We start from the raw sequence: 15,425 nt of genomic DNA on the forward strand, positions 1-15,425 counted from the left end.
TAGAAACATAGTTCTTTGCTTGATAGTACTTTTTCATTGAGTTATGTCATTTATTTTAATAACAACTATTATACCTGTTTTTAGATGAAATTACTGCTAGCTTCAGACGATTTGGGCCTTTGGTAGTAGATTGGCCTCACAAAGCAGAAAGCAAGTCCTATTTTCCACCAAAAGGTAAGAGACTTGGAAGGTTTTGACTTGTCTGTGAGTGCAAATCTTACTCTAGGAAACAGTCTCATCTTTTTCCAAAGGGTATTATTTACAAGCCTTTGTGAACAGTTAATTCTGTAGTTTCACTGCAGATTCAGACATGGTTCCTTGTGAGAGTGTTGTTTTAGTGTTGTGCCTGGTTCAGTCCTGGACTCCTGAAGGATCTTCCACGTTCTCATTTCCCATATATCACATCAGCATTATATAGTTGTATGTCTCATTAATCCTAAATTCTCTATTTGCTTTTCTGTCCAGTTTTCCAAAACTGAAATTTGGTCAAATTTTTTAAAAGTAAAGCTTAGATAAAAATTTTCATAGGAAGTTACAGACAGGATTCAGAAAGATGCATTTGGATACCTGATCAAGGTAATCAGTGATACATTTATTTCAGTTTTAAGATGTGAACTTCTTATTGAAGCACTAAGAATTATCTATTTTCATAAATGATTAAATATTGAATCTTAACTATTTCTAGTGTTGCTGTTAGACAAAGCGTTGGAAAAACCATTCTGTACATTAGCTAAATTATGTAGCATATCTCTGTACATGTACAATCATGTATTGGTACTTATAAAATAAACGTAAAAATTTGATCCAGATATGAAAGCAATGCAAAGATTATTCATCTTGTAGAGAATGCAGCAATTCATTCCTTCCCTGGAAGTGACAAAAATAGGTATAGTGCCCTTATAAACTGATTCTACATTTATTTATCTGACCATCTATGCTGGGGAGAAGACAGGATTATTATCCCAGATGGATCCTCTAAAGAGTGGGAAATGTAATTGAAAGTATTTGAATAGTATTTATGAACACTACATGGAAATTCTGAGACAAAGAGACTTCGGCCTTTTTGATTGTCAGCCCAATACACAAGCTACTGTTAAGTTAAATTTATCCTAAGGAGTGCACCTTTCTTCATAAATTACCAAGATAAATGCTTGAGGAACTCTTTGAGGAACATGCATCTCACAGAGTCCACAGTGAATATATAGAGAGTGAAGATGTAATATATTCTTACCTGAAAGGAATGTATTCTAGCATTCATTTCCAAGGCAATAGTCTTGTCTCAGCATCTAAACGTCTTAATCATGTAATAAAGCTTTTTGATATAGTTGGAATGTTTATAATTACCACAGTAAAAAAAAAAAATCTATTGTAAACAGAGCTTCTTAAAAGCAGAGGATACAAATAGAACTTCATTCTGTTGAACTAAGTAATTCAGGAAACACTTGCAAACTAAGTGTTAGGTAGATTTTCCATGATTAACTGATCATTATTTGAAATTTAATAGCACTTGCTGTTCTTCAGTTTTAAAACTTTATTCTATTTCATTTTACTACATTAGTCAATGTTGTTTTGTAACGTAACCTGACACATTTAAAACACAATATAGTTTTCTCTTTGTATTTGATCTGGAAATACAGCTTACTGTGAACTGCTGAATATCACTGTATTTATATCTGGCTTTTCAAGTGCAATAGATATGGCCCATGATTATTTTGTACAAGAATTTCTTAAAAATTTAAGTATTACATGTACAGGCAAGAACCTTGTGTACGTATATTTAATATACCTGAAAATGCTAAAGATAGGCTAAATACTAAGAAAGCTTTGAGACTGATCACTAATTAGCAGTTTAGAAATATATACTATATTAGCCCAAGGAGTTCTTTTTTTTTCTTACTCTTAATCTACAATTTCTAATTTGTTACTCTACATTTAGTCAATTCAGTGTATGTATTTTAGTTCGTTCAGTCTCATTAGAGATTTGACACAGTATTACTTAACACAGCATTACTTTCCAAAGACATCTCAGAATTACTCCGTTCTGGACTGATTTACAAAATAGTCTTCTCTGTGGTGAAGAGATCCAGCCTGCCTTTTTTTGTTTTGTTCAATTTTCCAGGCTGTGGTTCCTTCCAGGCTCTCTGCTTAGAGAAAGTCCTGAGGGAAGGCCAAGTTCATAATAAGTACTTCCTTGCTTGAAGAAATGCAGAAAGTGTCCTAGTCCATCAAGGCTAGCTGCGTCCTGAGAAACACCAACTGCTTCTTTTTGACTAATTATGGTTTATACTGCTCACCACAAAATTAGCCCCAAAGAAAACAGGACTTTTTAAAACTTCCCACTAATCTTACAAGGAAACTCTGTTCTGAAGCAGAAAAAAATTACTCTGTTGAGATCAAAGTCCAAAGTCTGTAAGTGATCTGCTAACTCTAATGCAGAATTCCTTCCTTTCTGAATTGCCAGTTTATCACCACTCCCGTTATTACATAGTTGGCAAATATACTTATTTATGAAACAATACACATGTCCAAAGCAACTTGTTGAAGTGAGGACTCCTTCTTATGATAATGAAGCTCTCAAAGAAATGGTGCCAGTAGGATATGCAAATCCAAAGAAGGCCTTTCAAAATATGCCCCGTAGTTTATGTGCTCTGTACTATTTATAACCCATATCAAATGGAGGATAATCTGATTTAAACAGGACAATATCCCTAGCCTTTTTTAATTGTCTGGGTTTTTCTATCACCTTCTATCACAGCAGTTGTGCAGTAGCTTCATTTATTGAAGGTTCTTAACTGCTAATTTAGAACAAACTGAAAAAACTAGGTTGAAAATGTTATGTTTCTAGTTTAAGAAGCAAAACCCCAAGTCCATCCAAGTTCTGTTTAACTTGTTACCAGCTTATTTGATCACACTTGTTAGGATTGAACTGTACATTCAGGCAAGTAACTGTAGGTGTCTTCATATGTGATTAGTATCTAAGCTTCCTTTAATCAATGGGGATCTGGCCAATACAGTCAGTGGAGTATAGAGGGCTATTCAGGTCACTGTAACATAAGCACATTAAGCTTGAATCATTTACCCAAACATAGGATACCTAAAAGATTTACAAGGCCTTGCAAATGTGGCATGGCACCTATTGAAGCCCCACACCATTCTGGACCACCAGCTGAAGGGTAGGCAAAGTCCTATAGAAAATAAATGGTGCTAGACACATCCGTGTCCCACTTGGTCAGCTGAGTAACTGTCCAGTCACCACTGACTACATTAACTGGATCTCTGTATTACAGTAGGAGCTTAATCACTGGATTAATCTGAAAATAGGTGTTTGGATCTTGAGGTAAATCCTGCTACGCCCTACTCAAAAGTGCCTCAGCTAATAGCTACATTAAGTGTATTTTGGAGTTAATTTTCCATCATAGATGACTAAACTGAACAAGTGAAAGACCTGTGTTTTAAAGATTAATTATATGGTGATGAAATCTATTTAAAGAGGAACAGATTAAATGTTGGGTGTCCTTCCCAAATGTGAATTATTCCCATCATCAAATGTAGACACATTGTATTAACCTGCAGTTTACACTGATTCTTTCTGATTTAAGATAAGGCACATCATTCTGTGGACAAGAATTGCACTGCACTGAGGCCATTTAGTCTCCACTGGGGACAATCTGTCAGTACAGTAGAGGAACCAACCCCAAAGCAAAATACAGCTGCACTGACTGGCATGGACAGTGCCATGCTAGCTTGCACTAATTTTCTCGACTCCTTCTCTAAGCCACTAGCAGAAGGAGTTAACTGGAGTTTGATAGAACTTAAAGCTGCTCTCTTGATTTCTACAGAGTATGCATAGCAGAAGCAGCATCCTTTCTCCTTCTGGTAAATATCTATATTACTATGAAATAAAGAAACTATACCGTGCTCAGAAAGTCATGTTAGCTACCAATGTGAATCTAGTCTACAATGCTTTGCTTTTTATTTTCTCTTTATGTAATAAAAAATAAATGAAAAGGTTTAATATAGCCAGGACTCTTCAGACTTATCTGATGGGCTGTTTCCAGCGCTGACGCAATAAATTAAAAAAAAAATAAATATTTAATTTCTTGGTCTTGTTTCATTAAGAGTGATGTCAGATCAGAGTAAGGATGACTTGTGCGGTATCTTTAGATATCAAGGGATTAGTTTAAAGCCAGTTACCATCTCCAGAAACATTTGTTTGTCATTTGAGGTAATTTTCCGAGAAGTCACCCACACTGGTTGCCTTTGAAAACAGGAGTATTAGTAATAGTTCAATGTTGTGCAAAGGAATTCAGTCAACCGATAAACACTAACAGGGATTACCTAAACTTTGTCTCCCACAGGAGGCATAAATTTTGGTAGAGGAACACATGAGCAAGAAATTTTTATAAGACTGTGTTTCATCTAATACCTTTCACCTTGTGAAATATGTATAAAAAACATACAATCTTTGTTGGCAAGTAATAGTTCATCATGATCTGCTACGATTGGTGTACGTATGACCCAAAGGTATGAAGTGGCTTCCTTCAAAGAAAACTATTAGAGTAGCTTTGCTTCTCCGTTGTAAACACACTTGCATTGCTATTGGGTGTGAAGTTGTTAAATGACTGATGTGGTACACCAAAAAAACAAGAGACCAGGGAGTTAAGCTGTTCTGTAGTACAGTAAAACACCTCCTACTCCTCACCCTACTTCCACACCATGTTTCACTGTGACATGTACTTCCTGTTACACATTGTAATTGTAGTTCAGTACTCCTCCAAAAAAGGAGGCACTTGATTTTTTTCATCACACTTATGTAACATGACTTAACATCACCAGACTAGCTTTGCAGACATTAAATATCCACAATACTTCATGAGTTACAGATGTTGAGGTGAAAAATAACCCAGTAAAAGCATATATTGAGAAAGCAGAAAGAGGTAAGAATAAAGTTTGTGCTATACAGTTGTTGGCATGTAGTAGCTGTAGTAAAAAGAGGAGCCATAATTTATTATGTCTAAACTAAATACCTAAGATAAGAGTGTAATTTCCCTTTGCAAGCACTTTCTAGCTAATGAATACATCATAGTAGGCTGGTTGCCTATGTAACTGATGTTCTTTGGAGAAGTCTGGGGATAGTGTATAACTGATTTGTGCCAGGAAATGCACCCTGGTCCAGGGCAAGTGATAGAGAGTAGTTTGTATACAGACTGTGCAGGTCTAGAGTTCTTTGGAAGAGACTGGCTGTCTTTTTGTAGCTATAAAATGTGGGACCTGCTCAAATTATCTTCTCTAGCCAGTTTTCTTCAAGAGAACAGCTTACTTTTCTCCAGGCTAGATTAGGGAGCAAACTAAAATGCATTGTAAACCATTGAATGGCTAGAGCTCTGTGGAGCAAAACTACAGCCAGGCCAATTTGATAGTACAGACTATACCCTAACCTTCTCTGTGTCTCCAGAGGGGGAGTAGTACAACTAAGCTCATGACACAAGCCTGTCTCAGGTGTAAAATTAAGCAGGATGAACCCAGACATGAGTACATGTTTTGCAGATAACATTGAGAAAGCAGTATTAATGTATGGTTTTTGTATGGCTTTCCTTTTATTTCATTTTTTATTTTATATAGTAATCCTAATTGTTCCCTCATCAAGTTCTTCTATTTGAAATTTTTATCTTTTTACTAGCTGCCACAATTAAGCATATTACTAGCTGCAGACATACAGGATTAGATCCTGTGGAGACATTGATCATCTTTCTGTATCAGAAGCTATATGGCAGTACTCTTGATTTACTTTAGGATAAGAACTGGTGGAAAATCAGCATCTGAAAAATATTTTACTTACTTGTGGCTGTGAGTCTTATGTCTGATCCGTGAGATATCATGTGCATTTAGCCCTGCCTTTGATTAATCAAGTTTTTGCTCTCCCATGATTCTTGCACTGAGCTCTCTATTCAAATGGGAATGTGTGTACCTGGCTTCTTCACAACTAAGGACAGTTACATGGGTCTGGTCTCACCCATGCCAGCGTGCACATGCCTTCATTCAGTGAGTGAGTTTTGCATGGGTAATATGTGGATTTTAAATTCTAAGATAAATACTGAAAGATATTCCCATTAAAACAGATTTTGAATCTAAATTACTCATTAAGCTTTGGTTAAACAGGTTGTAACTAAAATGTATTGTTCAGCAATGAAAAAGGGACTTCACAAGGAAGTGCTTCAGCTCAAGCCCAAAGAGTCGCTATGGCATATTTGTTAAGAAACTAAATAAGACACATAAAAATACAGAATTCATAAAACCTTGTCATGTATCCTTTGTAGGTAGCTGTGATAGGACTGTGATCTGAGGTTAAGAAATGAAGTATACGTTACCAGAAAGACCAGTATAGGCCTTACAGCTTTTTCTTTAAATCCTACTATTGTTCCTATATATTTAAAATCAGTCATGTATTTGTTTCTTTAATCTTACTTTCTTTATAACACATTGATTCTTTAATGCTCTTCAGGATGCACCCTACCATCTTTGTCATGATGACCTACACTGTTTGCAATAAGAAATTGCCAGTGGCTTACTAGCTTCTCTCGGAAATACAGTATCATTTCCAAAAGGCTTGGTAAAACAGCGATGCTCCCTCTTGCCTGGCTCACCCTGGAGCAGCTGCTTCAGCATTTAATTTTCCAACCAAGTAATAAAATGTAACTTCGAGTGAAAAGTCCACACTTGGTAATCTCAGAAAGAAATGTAGATCTATGGTCATTTTAAAGTTGGTTTTAGAATACAACCCTAATTGTCCTATTGAGTACCTGTAAAGTAACAAATTTTGTTTATATCATTATACTGTAGCTGTTAAAGTACTCGAACATGTGAGGTTTTTTGCTTGTCTAACTGTTTGATTTTACTGTAGCATTAAATAAGCATTTTAATTCCTATTTTTGTAGCGTTTGGGAGGTTTGCTGGGTCACTTATGTAACAAACTACTTTGATCTAATCTCTAGAATAGAGATTAGTCCTTTGTGCCAAGTCGGATTTTCATTGTATAATGTCTGTTGCTGCCAATGAATTGCGCTCAGCCTAGACTTCCAGTACATGATAGAACAGACATGTTTGTTTTTATTGGGTTATTAGTCTCTTTTGACAATTATTTTAAGCATAGAAATTCTGTTGATCATGGCAAGGTAGGACATAGTTAAAGAAGATAACTAATAACAAAGAATTGGTTTGACTTTCTTTTACTTTTGGAGTAAGCACATTTGTAGGGAAAAGTCACTGGCAAAGACGATTAAGAAAAAATATCAGTCTGTTTGGCTTTTTTTCCAGGTTATGCATTCCTCCTGTTCCAAGAAGAGAGTTCTGTTCAGGCCCTGATAGACGCCTGCATTGAAGAAGATGGAAAGCTCTATCTATGTGTTTCCAGTCCTACTATCAAGGACAAGCCAGTAAGTAAACAGTAGATGGCCTGCAGGCTATAGCTGCCATCTGTCTAAAGCTACATTTGAAATTATGACGATGAAAATAATCAAAAGAAACTACTGTTGGCAGAGCTCAACATCTGGAATAATTGGATGACTTTAAAATTGTAGTGTTTTGAATTAATAGGATTAAAACGGAGCACCTAGAAATGCTAAGCTAATGGGGTTGTGACTTTCTGACAGTTTATAGGGCTGATGAACATATATCTACGATGTAGTGAAACTTCAATTACCATACTGTTTCCTTTCCCAATTTAATAGGTTCAGATCCGTCCCTGGAATCTAAGTGATAGTGACTTTGTGATGGATGGTTCCCAGCCACTTGATCCTCGAAAAACAATTTTTGTTGGAGGAGTCCCTAGACCGTTAAGAGCTGGTGAGTATAATCTGTGTCCATTTTTAAAAGTAGGAGATTATTGGAAAGAATTTGAACCATGCATACTTTTGTATAGTGTATATATATATGTATAAAAACAAAGACTGTCATGACAGTTATAACCACACTACAATATTCATGTATTCTTCATTTATTTCTGTAGTAACTATTTTCATCTGGCTTTGGCCATAAATCACTGCTCAGCATTGAGATTTACTGGAAACTGTTACATGTCTAAAGCTGTAGAAAAAATTCTGATCGTATTAGCAAAAGTGTAGTGTAAACTGTCACAAAAGAGTTTGTTTTTAAAATAATGCTATGAAAACCTCTCTGCCATGCTCCGTAAGTATGTGGAGTTCTATTTGCTCTTGCTTGTCATTGTGCATTAGCTACTCTTTTACTGCTCAGGTTGCAGCTACTCTTGCAAATATGGACAAAGCAGAAATATGGGTGATGAAAGAGTACTTGAAGGAATAGGATAGAGGAAAAAGGAAGAAATTCAGAGAGCTAGCACAGTCTGTATGGCACAACACTGTATGAGATCGCAGGACTCTTTTTAGACTCTTGCCAGAGTGCGTGAAGGAAAAATTAAATGTTTCTGTAGCTGTGAAATGGTTGGTCTACAACCGGGACAGTCTGCTTTGTGAGATTGACTGCAGTAGCCTTTTGCAATTATTTTATGGTGGCCTTCTAGTAAGTAGGTTGAAGTGAATGTTGGACGTGAAACATAACATACAGTGGTTCAAATCCCATTTTCTATTGGAACTTCTGGGCTTCATTGGTCTACCATAGTTTGTAGTGAATTTTATTCTTACAGAAAGCTGAGCTTTCAGATGGAAGATGCAGGAGAACCAAGAAGAGATAGTGCAAATTTAGGGTATAAAGAATGTTAAATTTTTCTGTCTTGGACCTGCAGTGCTCAAGCTTTTCTGTTATTTTACTTTCAAGACTGTAGTTTTGACTGTAGTACAAGCTCTGTAAATGAGCATAAACACAGTATGTTCCAACTGCAGATTATTTTTCCTCTAAATTCAGCCCAAATACTCAAGATTACTGTGCCGAACGTCTGTGATAAATTTAATGGATGCATTCTTATGCTTAGCTTTCAAATGCCCTGCATATGTGAAAATGAAACTTTTATGCTCTTGTGAAATAAGAATCATGACTCCACAAAAGCAGTAAAACTTTAGGAGACTTTTCAAACAACTATTGAACATCAATGACTGCTGACACCTTTATACCCTAATACAGAGGATACTAATTCTGAAAAAGATATTTTTTTCTCTAAACGAACTGCAAAACTCAATTCAGTATAATGCATACACCTAGGGTAGGTGTAGCACTGTAGGGATAATTGAGCTCTGTGTGGCCGATGAAAAGGTGCTAACTATATCTTTAAATTCAAGTAGGACATAGAGCATTAGGACAGCCAGAGAACCTGTACCAAGGAATTTGTGGCATGTGGAACTATTTTATACAGCTTAAATTCCATGCCTGCCCAAGAAGTCTTTTGCACTAATCCCCTGAAGAAAACTGTCCTGGAGTTTCAGTTCCAGGTTATCAAGGACTTCAAGCACTTACAGTTCCATTGTTCCTTGGATGTATGTACCCACAGTGTGAAAGATCTGTCTGCTGAGTGTTTCATAGCTTATTTAATATGGTTTTATATTTGTTGTTGTTACCATTACATCAGCTGTTGCAAAAGTAATTATTAAAATTAACTTTTATACTATTTTTAAATACAAGCATATTATATACAGATTGTACTGTAACAACGGTTTAAATTAACATTATTTTGTGTCTTAATAGTGGAATTGGCTATGATCATGGACCGTCTCTATGGTGGAGTTTGTTACGCAGGAATTGATACTGACCCTGAGCTGAAATACCCAAAAGGTGCTGGACGTGTTGCTTTTTCCAATCAGCAAAGTTACATTGCTGCCATCAGTGCTCGGTTTGTTCAACTTCAGCATGGCGATATTGATAAACGAGTAAGTTATATAGAAATTAACAAAAATAAATAAATATGAGAGTCATTACCTATAAAGGAACATCTCAGGGTGTAACACTGCATTTGATTGGCTTTCAAGCCAGCTTCTACATTTCTTTTAGTATTCTGTAACTCCACTATTTCCAAGAGTTAAACTGTTAATGCCCCCAAACGAACAACATGCATTCCACAGAGCAGCAGTTTGTTCCTTAGACATATGTTAAACCATATGTTCTTTCCATTCTGGAGTTCCTGGTTTTGTTGTGTATGGGCAAAGGGCTTGAAAATCTTTTCCTCTTCCTTGTTGTAATGAAACCAAATACTGTGATAATTCCTCTGTTGTTCTTAGGAAATTCAGCTCACTAGGTTTTAGATTCATTGGCTCTAGATTAGCTTTGTTATTTGCAGCTGCCCTTAATTTCAGCCATAATTGTCAGTGCTCAGCACTTCAGAAAATCAATCAAGCTCAACACCTAAAATACAGAATGTCTATCCTTTCTGTTTGAGAGAGTCTTCATAGTATTTACCAGTGTACGTTTCCGGTTGCTACAGATGGTTATTGCTGCCTAAAGCAAAACTAACTTCTATTGAGAAGAATAGTCAATAAGAGTAGCAAAGAAAACCGGCATCTAAATTATGTCAGTTTTAAGTGTCACTGGTTTTGATCTCAAAAGCTGCAGAGGTAGTCACTGGTATTAATAGATGTTCTTTTTTTACAAAAAAAAAAAAACAAAAGGTCTTAAAAGAAGACGGATTGAGTAAGTAAAGTAGTTCAAGGTCCAGTCTCCTCTATAGATCAAAGTAGTACAGTTAACAAAAGTCTGCTGTAGGGAGGTAGCACGTGCTTCTCTCCTTTCAAATAGTGTAACACAGCTTTACATCTGTCTCTCAGATACCACTTGCCAAGCTGAAATCCCCAAACATGGTCCTTTCCAGAGGATGAGTGGGTCTGAATGTGGGTAGTGAACTAGGCTTCACGTTAAGATGTGACAGCTACATTTTGCTGGTGGGATTGCTGTCCTTGTGACTTGCAGCTGACTGACTAATAGCTCTAGCTTTTGGCTAATTGCATAACAGGAAAAATGGCCTTGACACTGTGACTGTCTGAGGGGAAATAAAGCTATTAATCATCTTGCATTTGAGTATTTGGACAAAATGGGAGCAAGGACCAGAGTCCAGAACATGTCCTAAAGAAAGACTAAATGGGTCATTTAACTTCAGAATCAAGTATAGCTTAGTGTGTTTCAGGAACCATCTATAGAGCATTGGGCTCTGAAGTGACCCAGCTCTAAAATTAAAGGTGGACAGTTGAGTCCCATACAGACTAGTTTTCCCTCAATTGTGGGAGACATGAACTTGAACCCTTAAACTGGGGGACACATTTATATTAGTCTTCCTCTTCCCATGGGAGTGTCCTTTGCAGTAGAGGAGTATATGGTAGACTGGCAGTGCCATCGCATAAAAGAAAGGGAGGCATGACCCTGCCTTTGAAGGGTGCACTTCCAAGTAGGTTGGTTTGTCTATTTGGGTTTTCTTATGATAGGTCACCAGACATTTTAAGGGCTCTTTGGATGACGAGCAGGCATCTGAAATGGCAGTGCTTGCTGTTTGCAGAGAAACAGATATAACTTGGTAATGTGTGATATAGCACTGAAACACTTAAAGGGAGGTGGGCAGTAAATCTCCAGTAAGCAGTGGGTATGTGCTGTGGGCTTCTTGGAGCATGGACAGGGAAAAATTTTTTTAAAAATCTACCCGACTACTAGATTTGAGAAGCACAGCATTTGAGTTACACCCATAAGACTTAATTTTTAAAAACAGCAGACAAATGATTTCTTCAATCCCTATTACAAAAAAAAAAAAACAAAAAAAAAAACAAACCAACAAACAACCTAAAAGCGAGGAAGAAACAAGTATAATTAACATCTGTAAATAGCTATTCATGGGATGGAGAGGTTAGGGGAAGAGGGAAGGAATTATCTAGTCTTCCGCTTTAAGTATCTGAATTCTTAGTTTCTTTTTTGATTGTTGCAACTTGTGTTCTTTCTTTAGTGTTGCTTTTCTAATTCTTGAAAATTAATTTTTTGACTCAAGTATTCTCTTAAATCTCAAATTTTTGTGTTTTTGTTAGCATCCTTGTTTTTTCTTATTTCTAAAAATGTGTGCTATTCCTGAGGAGTTTCTCACAGCAATGCCAGATCTAAGTATTTTAATAAATTGGGGGAGGGTTTATGAACATCTTTGTTTATTTCAGAGGTTTTTTAATCTTTTTTTTTTTTAAATAATCTCGAAATTATATGGGCATTCCTTATTTTTTATATAATATATATATTTATACAACCCAGCTATTTGCAGTACTGAGGAGTAACATAGAACAGCCTCTTTTTAGGGAAAACTTTGACACATTGCTGTTTCTGAAACTATGAAAAAAGCTATTTTCAGAAATAGTTTTTTGTTCCGTGGAGTTTGTGTCTTTTCAGGCTCTGAAAATACTCTGAAATCAGTATTACTGCTGATTTATAGATGAGCATAGATATATATGTAAACCCCTGTTTTTGTAAATGGGGAAGATAGTCCTACTTCAGGTACTGCCTTCATCTGAGATGTGTATGTATGCTAGCCAGTAAAGCAATATTTTACATATTTCACTGAAATCTTAGATGCAGACTGTTCTTGTACCCTTTACCTTAACATAGCCTTTCTATACCAGTTATATCCAGTTTCTGTAGGTCTGCTGTCCTTTCACATTCTTTTCATAACCAGTTTTGTCTGCGTAAGTCTTTTTTCATTGCTAAATTTTGCAGTTCACCTGTTCATCCTTCTGAACTTTAGTTCAAAGTATTTAATAGCTTTTTATTTTTTTTGCACATACCTTTTCCTACCTTACTTGGAAATCTTAGTGTCACAGTCACTTAACAAACACTGTCTGTGATCTTAACTTCTTCCTTACCGAAGTATTCTGCAGCTTCTCTCCAGTTCTTTTGATGTGTAGATATGTTTAGTTTCTCTAACAGATGTTTTTCTTCAGTAATGTGCTCCTCGTCCTGTTTTATTGTATATGAAAGCTCAGCTCCAAACATTTCCTTGGAACTCATTTGGAGTTACAGCTCAAAAAAACCCGTTAAAATGTTAACTTTCATATGCCAGCAGTCTGTATCCACTTCATGTAATACTTCCATTCCCCAAAGTGTTTCTCTAATATATTTGAAATCATCTTCATACCGATCCTGGTACATTAATGCACCGAAGCTTGAAATATATGCTGCTTCATGCTTTCAGTAATTTTGAACTACGAACACAGTTACTACATAAGGTACCTGTTTATTGGAAAGTTTGACTGTAATTTGTGATGAGACAGGTCGTTGTAGTAAAATAAGAAGTAGAGCTTGTACTGAATATAGATCACTAGAAGCAGCATACTCTTTCAAACATAGATGTGTTTGACATGTCAAGTGTGACCTCTACCTCTGAAGCTGAGAGCATGAAGACTATTCTGCTGTGGGTAGCTGTATGTGTAAATTTTTTCCTCTGGAGACACAATGGAAAAAATACCATATTAAAGTTCTTAGTTCAAACATATTCTGTCTGAGTATAGTAGATAATGTTGATGTCTATGTAGCATTCTTCTCAGGTAATAGTATCTCAGAAAAAAAATCTCTTACAGCAGTGAGTTTTAGAGTGAACTGAAATAACTCTTTTTACCAGCAAAAGGCAGAAAATAACATCTTTAAAAGTGAGGAAAATGTGGAAGACAACAGTACATTCCTTAATGATAGAGTCAACTCATTTTGTGTTTTATTATGAAGTTGTTCTTCCTGTCTGATCACAGTCTGTAACAGTTCAGTTACGCAAAGACATAATGCAAATTTACCGCTGGACTCTTGCCACTTTTCCACTCTGGCAGTCAGATGAGTTTGGGAGAAGGAAGCTGTGTAAGACAGGTGTTTCTAGCAGTCTGTGGCCTTGCAAAATGGTCCTTTAAAAGTATTTTCAGAAATATATTGAATACAAATTTTTGTACAGCTCAAAGCTGCAAAATAGAATGCAATAGACGACCAAAATCTGTCACTCCAAATTTGACCATATTTCAGAAAGAGGGAGTGAGTTTACAGGGAACAGGAATGCTAGAATATTTGTATTACAGCCTGCAGAAAGAACTTCTAATTTGCACACAAAAGTAGTACATGCAGAGACTTTAAAAGAAGTTAATGTATAAATGGTTACATTCTTGTATGTTCAATTATTTTTTGCTAAACCGTACAGAATTGGATGTCATGTGGGATACATTCAGGAGCTGATGAGATTAGTTGAGAGACCTTTGGCCTTGTTTGGTTGTCTTCTACACATTCTTCAATAATATCATTTGCCAAGAACATCCTTCCGGAATAAATTAAGGGGAGCTTCTGATGTGGCTATTTATACGTATCTAGTGTACTGCTAAAGATCTGCCTTGAAGTGTTCTACTTACTGTATGGATAGATCTGTAGCTGATAAATCATAAAGAATAATAACTAATTGGTTTGGTAAAGCCATTAATATGTCTGATTTCAGACTTCTGGTTTGGGTTTTTCTTTAAAGCAGAAAAAAACTGTATATAAATTTATGTAGGAATTAGGTATTGATTAGAATTGTTCCTGTTTTACTCCAACAGGTGGAGGTAAAGCCATATGTGTTGGATGACCAGATGTGTGACGAATGCCAGGGTGCACGATGCGGTGGAAAGTTTGCTCCTTTCTTCTGTGCCAATGTCACTTGCCTGCAGTATTACTGTGAGTTTTGTTGGGCAAATATCCACTCTCGTGCAGGACGTGAATTCCATAAGCCATTGGTAAAGGAGGGGGCTGACCGCCCACGTCAGATCCACTTCCGCTGGAATTAAACATGGTGAACCAGCATCTACATAAGGAAAGAAGGGTGCATGTGGCTTACTGTGTTTGAAGATACTGACATGCAGAAGAAATAAGTGCATTCTTCTGCTTTTCACCCCAGCTATCAATACATGCATCTTTATCAGCAGCCAAAACACTACAAGCCTCTTGTTTTTCACCAAAACCCTACATCTCAGGCTTACTAATTTTTGTGATATTTTCATGTTAAAATAAAATGTTTTTTTGTATTTTCTCCAAGTTATTTTTATATGTAAAGTTAAAACTAGATATGAGAATGTTTTTGCGTAGGGGCACACAGTCTGCTGCTATATTTAGTGGGTGAAGCGTGCACTTATTTCTAAACATGGGTTTTTAACTTCAAGATCTGCCCCAGTAATTTACCAAAGGTAGCAAAATAGTGAAGATGGAATATGTCTGCTACAAAAAGCTTATTTTTATTGTTGTTGCTATTTTCAGTGTATACATAAACTAAAAATTAGGGTTGATTTTTTGCTCTCCATTTTGACTTGCAAGAAATAATACCTCAAGATAATCTGATTTATTAGCTATTTTTAAACATTTTTAATCACAAGCTGTATTAGCTTTGCTGCTATATAGGTGTTATGTGTAATGCCACCTATTAATACGGGATTGAAACGTTTAAGACACACTGCATTACAGATTAAATGCAGGCAGCACAATATGGCCTAAACTGCCATAGTTTT

General features: G+C 36.2%; 1 protein-coding gene across 1 annotated transcript in view; it reads left to right on the forward strand.

Annotated features, from left to right (window-relative positions):
- CPEB2 (cytoplasmic polyadenylation element binding protein 2) overlaps window positions 1–15,425 on the forward strand; it is a 50,723-nt gene that overhangs the window by 34,452 nt on the left and 846 nt on the right. The window contains exons 8-12 of the mRNA XM_026846929.1: window positions 85–174; window positions 7,315–7,433; window positions 7,728–7,842; window positions 9,652–9,833; window positions 14,484–15,425. The exon at window positions 14,484–15,425 is cut by the window's right edge and continues 846 nt beyond it. Of these exons, the coding sequence (XP_026702730.1) occupies window positions 85–174; window positions 7,315–7,433; window positions 7,728–7,842; window positions 9,652–9,833; window positions 14,484–14,711 (734 nt within the window). The 3' untranslated portion in view covers window positions 14,712–15,425. The remainder of the gene's footprint in view (window positions 1–84; window positions 175–7,314; window positions 7,434–7,727; window positions 7,843–9,651; window positions 9,834–14,483) is intronic.

The sequence above is a fragment of the Athene cunicularia genome (genome assembly GCF_003259725.1).
Source record: "Athene cunicularia isolate RWA chromosome 4 unlocalized genomic scaffold, athCun1 chr4_part1, whole genome shotgun sequence".
Lineage (NCBI taxonomy): Eukaryota > Metazoa > Chordata > Aves > Strigiformes > Strigidae > Athene > Athene cunicularia.